At 70.3% G+C, this 9,488-nt stretch overlaps 1 protein-coding gene across 2 annotated transcripts; it reads right to left on the reverse strand.

Annotated features, from left to right (window-relative positions):
- Positions 1-39: 39 nt before the first annotated feature.
- Positions 40-9,451, reverse strand: USP36 (ubiquitin specific peptidase 36). Of its 2 annotated transcripts, none has more exons than XM_080560939.1 (20): positions 9,327-9,451; positions 8,681-8,974; positions 8,392-8,604; positions 7,586-7,696; positions 7,216-7,318; positions 6,711-6,778; positions 6,245-6,315; positions 5,850-5,932; positions 5,454-5,565; positions 5,059-5,199; positions 4,810-4,910; positions 4,388-4,526; positions 3,586-4,236; positions 2,862-2,989; positions 1,869-2,372; positions 1,523-1,668; positions 1,258-1,422; positions 930-1,045; positions 710-842; positions 40-631 (listed from the first exon to the last, which is right to left on the reverse strand). In XM_080560939.1, exons 2-19 carry the CDS (start codon positions 8,928-8,930, stop codon positions 711-713), a joined length of 3,234 nt encoding a protein of 1,077 aa, XP_080417065.1. In that variant the 5' UTR covers positions 8,931-8,974; positions 9,327-9,451; the 3' UTR covers positions 40-631; position 710. The 2 variants fall into 2 exon arrangements, with proteins under 2 accessions (XP_080417065.1, XP_080417064.1); XM_080560938.1 differs by having other exon boundaries at positions 41-631; positions 1,258-1,425.
- Positions 9,452-9,488: the final 37 nt, after the last annotated feature.

The following is a 9,488-nucleotide window of genomic DNA, read 5'->3' on the forward strand; positions in this document are numbered from 1 at the left end:
TCGCTCTGCCTCGCGGTTTTATTGCGGGGGGGGCGCGGCGGCTCCGCGGCGGGGGGGGGGGGGGGGGGGGGAACGGGGGGGCCATGGGGGGGGCAGCCCCGGGGCACACGGGGGGGCGCAGGCTGCCCGCAGCAGGCACGGCCCCGGGCCCCCCGGGGCGCCCTGCCCGGCCGGCACAGCACCGCTGGGGCTGGGGAGGGGGGGCCCGGGGGGGTCCCGGCCCCACCGCGTCCCGGCCGGCCCGGGGCTGCAGTAGGGATGGGCGGAGGGGAGGCCCGGGGGGCTCCCAGACCGGGGGCTGGGGAAGGCAGGGCCGGGCCGGGGCCACCCCGTGGCCATGGGCAAGGCAGAGCCCCCCCCCCCCCAGGGAGGGTCCTGGAGGGAAGCCCCCCCCAGCCCCCAGGGCTGCAGGCACGGCTGGGCCCGAGGGGTGAGCCAGGAACTGCCCAGGGCTGGGGCTGCACCAACAAACAGCCCCCTGCAGCAGCACCCACCCGGGGTGGGGGGCCCCTCGCTGCAGGCCAGCCTCCCCCAGCCCCCCCCCAGCGGGGTGCAGCAGCTCCAGGGACCCCTCGCTGCTCCTCGGGGCTGGCCCCGCGCTGCTCTGGTGGCTGCAGGCTGCCATCTCCACCTGGGGGGGGAAGGAGCGGCGTTAGCACCCCACGGGGCAGAGCTGCCCCCCTCGCCCCCCCCAGCCCCGCTCGCTCACCTCAGAGCCGGTAGCTGAGGCTGGCCGCCTTGGCGGGGTGCGTCACGGACCAGAAGTTGCGCTTGCTCTGCAGCTGCTGGAAAGGGTTGAAGTGCCTCCGCCGCTCCCGCTTCAGCTTTTTAACCTTTTTCACCTGTGCCGAGGCAGGAAGGCTCTCGGGTCAGGACAGGGGCGGCCCTGCAGCCCCCCGCCACCCCCCGGGGGCGCAGCCAGCGCTCACCTTCCCTCGGTCGAACTCCTCGTCCCACTCATCGATGACGGTCTCGCTGCGGGCCCACGCCGCGTCCTGGATGGCGTCCCGGCTGACAGCCGACAGCTCGCCCTCCCAGGTCAGGACTGCAAAGCGACAACGTCACAGGATGGGGCTCCTCGGCACCGCCTTCCCCCAGACAGCACCCGGCTCCCTGAGCCCCTCGGCCGGGTACACGAGCCCAGCTCCAGGAGCCCCTGCAGGGCGGCTCTGCCCCTGTCTGGTGCTCGGGCAGGATGGGGGGGGCTATGTGCCCACCGGCCCACTCAGCACCCCGGCACGCAGCGGTTACGGTTACCTTGCTTGCCGTAAGCCTTGTCCAAGGAGTTCCTGAGCAGCTCCTGCACCACGCTGCGCTCCTGGCTGCGGGGTGCGGTGCCAGCCCCCGGGCCAGGCTCCGGGCTGGGGGCAGCTGCATGGCGCCTGCACCCATCTCCGGCCTGGCTGCCCCAGGCACACGCTGCTGCTGCAGAAACAGCAGTGGGTGAGGACCAGCTGGGGGATGTCCTGCTTCACCCCACCTCCGAGCAGCATTCCCGCGGGGCAGCGCCACGCGGCCGTACCTGGGGCGCTGGCGGCAGCCGGCTGCTCCGAGGGGGGGCTGCCCAGGCTTTCCCTCCGCTTGCGCTTCCGATGCTCGCTCTCTCCAGGGCTGGGCTCCGGGCTCTGCTGCTTCATCTGCCAGGGCTCTGCCTCGTCCCTCCTGGAGCTGGGGAAGGCAGCAAGCATCAGCTCGGTCTGGCCCGGACGTGGGGACGGGGCAAGAGAAGCCCCCGGGTGTGCAGGGTGTGCTGTATGTTGGGGGGAGCTGCCTGCCCCGTGAGGCTCACCCCACTCAAAGGCAGCAGAACCCGCCCACAGAGTGGGTCAGCGCCCCCAGGCCCCCCCCCAGGCCCCCCATCCCCTCACCTGCCCGAGGGCAGCGTCCCGAGGCAGCGCTCCTCTGTCTCCTGCAGCCGCCTCTTCTTCTTCTTCTTCTTGAGCGGGGAGACAGGCTCCGCGCCTGGGAAACAGCTGGGGGCTGATGCCTGCTGCTTGGGCCTGCTCTGCAGCTCCTCCCTGCCACCGCCAGCATCTGCACCGGCCGCCCCCTTCCCCGCAGGGGACAGCGAGCCCTCCGGAGCGATGTTCCTCCTCTTCTTGGGGGGGCTGGAGGCTTCATCCCTGCCGTTCACAGCCGGAGCGCAGGGGCTGCCACCTGCTTCAGGATGCTGCTTCCGATGCTTCTTCTTGGAGGACGCGGGGTTGGCGTGGCCGGGCCCGTGCTCCCCGCTGCAGGCAGGACGGGGGTGCGAGGAGGGGGCCGTGGAACCGTTGGTCAGGGGGGAGGCCGGGAGCCGAGGGGCTGAGCTGGGGGCGAAGCTGAAGGCAGGCTTTTCGGGGTTTGGCAGTTTGAGAGCAGATGAGGACAGCCTGAGGGACAGAAAGAGAGGCTGATGTGTTCCGAAAGCCAAGTCGGGAGCGGGAGCCCCGTGCTGCCTCCCCTCCCGAGGTGCACAAGCACCCGGCTGGCACCACCTGAGCCACGAAGCCAAGAAACCCGAGTCAGAGCCTGCTCCGGGGGCAGCTGCAAGCACGATTAGGAAGAAGCGAGCACTGCCACAGCACAGGGTGCAAGGGAGACCCAGAACAAGATCCAGACCAGGCTGGTGCCTCCCGATGCCACGGGGCAATAACACACGGCCAGAGCCTGCAGAGTGCCTGCCTGCCTTGTGCCAACAGTCAGAGAAACTGCCCTGCTTCTGGGGCTCAGAACGAGCCCCGACAGCCCAGGGACGAGGGCTGCGGGTGCCAAGATGCCCCCGGCCAGCTGAAACGCCGGACCAGCGCCGCACGGCCAGCTCCAGGGCTGCTGCTGGCTTCGGTGTCGTGTGGGAGTCCGGGAGCCCCCCGTGCGCTTACCTGGGCTTGCCGAGAGGCCAGGGAGAGGAGTCGGGGTGGGTGGTGGTCGTGGGGAAGGAGTGGCCGGCGGGTTGCGGGTGAGGCTGCGCGCGGCGGTCACTTCCGCTCGCCCTCCGCGGGGTGCTGCCCTGCAGTTATCGACATAAATAAAAACTTGGTGGTCTAACGAAAAGGTTTCCGTGAGCCAAGAGGAGAAAATAAAAAGGGGAGCCCAGAGAAAGGGGAGGGGAACAGACACAGACGGGGAGAGGAAAGTGGGGGGTGGTAGAAGAAGAATCAGAAGTGTTTTCAGTTAGAAGCACAAAGGAAAAAAGGAAGGAAGGAAATTTAAAGCACAAAAACCCCAGCACGAGGCCCCGGGCTGCAGGGCAGCACCCAGGGACCCCCCCACGCCATCGGCCGGGCAGGGGCAGCCCTGCAGCTGGAGAGCTGCAGGTCACCCGCACCCTGCCGAGATGCGCCCGACACCGGGACCGCAGCAGGACGCGCTCACTCGAGCGAGGAAGGAGCCGCTTCCCTGCACGGCTCGGGGACGCAAACCACCCGCGAGCAGCAGCAGGGGCCTGGCCCCACGCCCTGACCCAGCAGGAGGGCAGAAGCGAGCCCTGGGGACTCCCCCAGACCGACTCTGGCTTCACGAGCGCCGCCTCTGCACCTCCCCGAGCACGCGCACCCAGCTCGGGTGGCACGAGGCACCCGCCAACATCCTGAGGCCCGGACTCACCTTTTTGGCAGAGAGCGCCAGCTTCTTGGCCGGTGGCGGTGACATGGTGCTGCTCAGCTCCACCGCGGCGCTGCCCAGCAGGGAGGATTTCGGTTTCACCACCTTGGAGTCTTCGGGGCCGGCGGGCTCGGCGGCACGGCCGGCGGGGAGCTCCGCACCACAGTCCGTGTCCTGAGAGGGGCAGAAGCCTCCCGCTCCAGTCTTGGCCTTCTGGGACGCTTTGGCCAGGTCCCCCGCCACGGTGTGCGCGGGGCTGGTGGTGCTGCTCCTGCAGGAGCCCCGCTCCGGAGTGCCAGGGCCGGGCTGGGGCGAGGCGGGCAGCTGCTTGCTGTCCCCAGAGCTCTGCCGGGGCAGATCCGCCTCAGGCCTGGCCGCGCTGCCGGGGCCGCGGGGGCCCTGAGCTGCCCTGGGCACAGGAGGCTGCTGCGGGGAGGACGGCGGCTTCTTGGGCCTCCGGGACGCGTCGTCGGTCGGCGTCACGGCTGCCTGGGTGGCTCTGAGGGGCAGCTTGGGTGACGGGGACGCAGCGGGCGGCCTCGGCGGCGCGGATCCGTTCAGCAGCTTCGGCCCCGCGCCCGGCGCGCTGCGGGCCACCGGGACCCCGATCTCCTCCGGCCCCGGCAGCTTCTTGCCTGGCAGCACCTCTGGTCTCTGGGCAAGGAGGAACGGGGAAGTTCAGCGGGGACAGGCTCCAGGGACACGGCAACGCTGCCCTCGCCCCCAGGCCCACGCAGAAAGCCCGGGCACCGCGGGACCCTCCCCACAGAGTGCTCCCCACCCGGCAGCAGCCCCTGGGACTCACCCGGCCCAGCAGCGGTGACGGCAGGGGCCCGTTGGTCACGCTTTTCTTGATCTGGTCGCAGACGGAGGCTGGGCGGCTGGGCAGGCCGGAGGTGGCTTTGGCAACGGGCCCTTCCGAGCCCTTCCTGGGGCTGGGGATTCTGGTGAAGGCAGAGCGCAGGGGTTAAAACCAGGAGGTTAACCAGGAGGATCAGGCTGCTCGCCTCAGAGGCGTACAGGAGCAGCAGGAGGTGGCAGCTCAGAGGCAGCGACGTGCTCCTCATCCACACAGGACCCCTGACCAGCGGCCAGATCGCTCCCCCCACGTCCCTCCCAGCCTGCGCACCCCACGACACGGGGCACGCGCTGCCAGCCTGGCCCCACAACACAGGAGACCCGCTGAAGGGCAGGGGTGGCGGGGCCTGGAGGCGCAGGGCACCTCACCTCAGGTAGAAGAGCACGTAAGCCTGCTGGTTGAGGACCACCTTGATGTTGCTGCAGTGGACCAGGGAGTCGTTCATCTGATACCACTGCCCGTTGCTGGCCTGAGGGAGAGCAGAGGGGGGGGTCAGGCCCTGCCCAGGGCCCCTCCGGGCCACACACACCCGCTGAGCACCCGTCCCACGCCCTGCAGGGACCCACGAGCAGAACCAGCCCGGCCCAGAGGGGTGCCGGGGCGCAGCCCGGGCTCACCTTCACGTAGCAGTAGTAGTGCCCTGCGTGGCAGCTGTACCCGGAGTGCACCAGCACCGCGTAGAGCCCGTACATGACGGGGTCCCCGTTGGTCTGAGACATGTATGGCCGGATGTTCAGGAACTCGGGGTACCCCACGTCCTGCGGGGAGAGGGCGTCTCAGGAATCTTTCTTGCCAGAGCAAAAGCAGCTCCAGCTGTCCTACGAGCCCATCTCTCTACTGGGACAGACCAGACCCCCCCCGCAGATCTCTGGCCCCACAGCACCCCCCTTTTCCGCTGGGGAAAGGCTGCCGGGCTGCGGCACAGCTCGTGCTGCGCACAGGATCCTTCACAGGACCCTTCACTCTGCTCTGGCCAGCAGGGCCCCGAGCTGGGGGCCCGCTGAGCTCTCACCTTTGTAATTTTGCCTCCGCTGAAGTTAGCGAAGCGCTTCAGCGAGAGCGTGAGGACGTTGGAAGCTCGGTGGATGGTGAAACGTTTGCTGGCTGGCACCTTCTTCTTGCACCTGTAGAGAAAGAGCTCAGGCTACCTAAACTATGCCACCCTGACCACTAGCCAGGGCCAAGGGGCAAACTGCATGGAAGTGACCACGCTGACACCAGCTCATGGCCACGTCTGCTGCCCAGACCCTCCTTGTGAGGGGAGGCAGCCGGAGCAGGGACAGCTCCATCGCAGGCTCTGTGGCCTTGCGTCCCATGCCTCAGCCAGGGCTGCCCCCGTACCCCGTACTGCAGCAGCCTTCCCCTGCTCCCCACCGCAGGCTCCGTCCCACCCGCAGCCCTCGCTCACCGGGCACACATGTAGGCGTTCTCCCCGCTCAGCATATCTGACTTCACAAACAGCTCCAGCGCTCGCACGATGTTTGCGGCTTGCTGCAAGGACAGAGGAGAGCTCAGGGAACGGGTGGGCCATCCATGCTACAGCACGGCCAGATCCCTCGAGGTGACACCGAGCATGGGGACATCGAACCTGGGAGCCCACCACCAGCCCCGCGCTGCCGCAGCTGCCCAGCACTACGAGCCCCAGCAGAGGCCACGGCCCTGCCCAGCAGGGAAGGCAGCACCGCAGCAGCTGATTCCCTCTTGCTTGCACAGCACCGTGACGTTTGTGTGAGAACAGCACTGGGGCAGCTGCAGAAGCATCCCCTCCAAGAGCAGAGCTCGCCCCCACCCCTGCTGACATACCCTGATCTCCAGTGCCACGTCCAGGTAGGGGTCGTAGGTGTCCGAGACGCTCTTGCACACCGAGCACTTCACTGCAAAGGAAACAGCAGTGAGCACCCCGACAGCTCTGCGCCCACGGCAGCTGCAGCACTCCCCCCGTCTGGGCTCCAGGACGTCAGCACCAGACCCTTGCTGCGTGCTCGCAGCCTGGCAGGGAGGCGGGCCGGCAATGCCACCACTCGCTGGCACAGCAAGTGTCGCCAGACAGCTGCAAACACTGACTCCTCTGCCGGGTAACAACGAGCCAGGGGCCCACAGCCAACAGCTTTCTGCGCTGCCACAACAGGGGCCAAGACCCGCACGCACAGCAGGAGTGTAAAACTGCAGCTCTGGGTAATTCACACCGGTTTAGCTATTTTCCCCAAAGGTTTTTAGTGCCAGGCTCTCGAAGTACCAGTGAGCCATGCTCCTGAAGTCGCAGACTCACCACGGGAGCGCAGGTAGCCGCCGAAGATCTGGTGAACCAGCGTCGTGGCCTGGGTCTGGCGATCCAACCTGGGGAAGAAGCGACGGATCTCACACCGCCCCTGTGCGGCTGCACAAGGGCCACCCCTCAAGGGCCACCCCGTGTCCCCAGGCACTGCAGCAGCACAGCCCCCACCCCTGCCCGGCCTGTAGGGAGCACGAGGATGCTGCAGCCTTTCTGGGGGGGAGCCCAGGGGACCAGGCTGCGGGCACGCAACGCCCCCCAGGCACAGCCGACCCGGCTGGAGCTCGGAGCCCGGTGCTGAACACAGAGGCGATGCCACCACACCGGGACAGAGGGCTCAGGGCAAAGCTGCTCCCCCCCACAGCCACCAAGTGGGGGCCGCACCACACAGCACGCCCGGACCCCCCAGCAGCCGCAGCACCCAGGGCAGGGCCACAGCCACGAGGGGCAGGGCAGAGCCCGGGGCTGCAGCACGGCCACCTCCCGCTGCCCTCCCGCGTACCTGGTGCAGCCGTTGAGGCAGGCCTTCTGCATGGCGTCGATGGTGTAGCGCAGGAACTCGTGCGCGTCCTCCTGGCTGCCGAAGCGGAAATGCCGGGCGATCTCTGCAGGGAGACAGCGATCAGCCCTGGCACGCGCAGCCGCTCGCTGCCTTCCGCGGCCGCCAGCACCCCCAGCACGACCCAGTCAGACTCGCGCCGGCTGCAGGGGCAGCCCCACGTGGTGCCGGAGCACCCGCTCGGCTCAGTGACTCATCTCAGAAGAGCTCGCCGCCAGGACCTGCCCCGCTCTCAGAGGCTCTGCTCGCGCGTTAGTCAGCGCCGGCGAGCGCGGCTGCGGGAGGGAGGCTGTGGGAGGGGAGCCATCCTTACTCTTGAGGTCTCGGATGAAGGACACCGGCTTGATGGCGTTGCCGCTGTTGGCAAAAGCCTGGATCAGGTGATTCTGCATAATGCACATCATGCAGAAGCCTCCGTGGTGACCTGGAGCAGAAGGGGAGAAGAGAGGACGTTGGGGACAACGCGGGAGAGGTGGAGGCAGCGCAGGGGAAGGGGAATCTCGGGTCCAGCGCAGCACAGGGAGCACGACTACGAGCCCTCCCCGGGAGCTCCGTGCTACAGCAGAGTGCGGGAGCAGCCCAGGTGACGGGGACCAGCGCACACAGCCCCAGCTGGCACAGCCCGGGACACAACACAAGGCACAGCAAACCCGACCACAAACGCAAGAGGCTCCGTGAAGATGGCAAACAGGCCACAGGTGCCTCCCTGGAGGAGCCCACGGGTCAGCAAGCGGGGCAGACCCTGCCGGAGCCCCACGCGCTCCCCCGGCCGTCGGCTCAGGGCTGTGCCCAGCAGGTCCCACCCCGGGCAGCAGGTACCCCCCGGGCCGTGCTGCGTGCAGCGCTCTGCCCAGGGGGGCCAGCAGCCCCTGCGGGACCCAGCTTGGTCCCAGCAGAGCCACGAGGACCCGGAGCTCAGGAACGCTGCCCCGGCCCTGAGCGGGCTGCACGCGGCGGCGTGCGGGGACGGAAGGGGCAGGTGGGAGACGGGGAGAAACGGCCGGACCCCTGCACACCCATGGCCAGGGCTGCACACGGGGGTGCTGAGCGCAGCCCAGGACCGGGACGCGTGAGTGCTGCTCCCCCGCACCCCCCCCCCGGGGCCGAGCCCCCACTCACAGCTGCGGCCGTGCTCCTTGGACAGCAGGTAGTTGGCGAGCGGCGGTGTGTAGGTGAGGCACTGCACGGTGGCGTTGAGGAAGCACGTGTTGCCCAGGTTGTGCAGCCCGGCGCCCACCCGGGACACCCGCTCCCACTTCAGGGACAGGCGCTCGGCGGGGAACAGCACCTTCTGCGGCGCGGGGACGCCGTCCCCCGGTGCATGCTCGCCGCCTGCGGGGACCGGGGGGTGAGCGGCGGGCGGGGGCACCGGGAAGCCCCCCCCCGCCCCCCTTTGCCCCGTACGTACCCTGCCTCCCGAGCGGCCCCTCGGGGGCCCGGCGCGGCGGGGCCGGCTCCTGCCGGGGGTTGAGCAGCAGGTACTTGCCCCGCAGCCCCTCCGGTCGCCCCGGCGCGCCGCGGCTGGCGGGCTCGAACTCGATCTTCTGCAGCAGCACCTTCTTGGCCGAGGCGGCCAGCAGCCGGCCCAGCTCCCCGTCCTCGCCGGGCTCCCGGCGGCCCGGCTTCAGCGCCTCCCTCAGCTTCTCCACGATCGGCATGGCGGGGACCGGGCGCTGCCGGCGGGGCGGCCCCGGGGGCCGGGCTGCGGGACGGGGGCGGTGAGCGGGGCCCGGCCGCGGCCTAGGCCCGGTGTGGGGCCCGGCACCGGGCGGGGACCGCGCCGCCGCCCGCGACCTTCAGCGGCGGCGCCGCCACATCCCGGCCCGGCCCCAGCCCCGGCCCCGGCCCCGGCCCGGCCCTCCCACCGCCACGTGCGGCACAGCCGCTACCGGCAGCTCCGCCCGGGAGAGCGCAGGGACGGGGCCCGCAGCGCCTCCCGGCCTCGCCCCGGCCCCGATCCCTGTCCCTGTCCCTGTCCCGGTGCCGCCCCGCCCCCACTCGTCCCGGTCCCGGTCCCGGTCCCGGTCCCCCCCCCCCGTCCCGGCCGCACGCACCATCCGGGTCCCCGCGGCCCGCACGTGTCACCGCCCGCACGGGGCGCTGCCGCCGGGAGCCCTTCCGGCCCCGAGGCTCCGCCCCTCCAGGGGGCGGCCACAGCGCCGGCACCGCCCGCAGCGCGCAGCCCCGACCGGCGCCCCCGGAGCCCCGCCCCCGGC

Source organism: Anser brachyrhynchus, assembly GCF_964034855.1.
Source record: "Anser brachyrhynchus genome assembly, chromosome: 18".
Lineage (NCBI taxonomy): Eukaryota > Metazoa > Chordata > Aves > Anseriformes > Anatidae > Anser > Anser brachyrhynchus.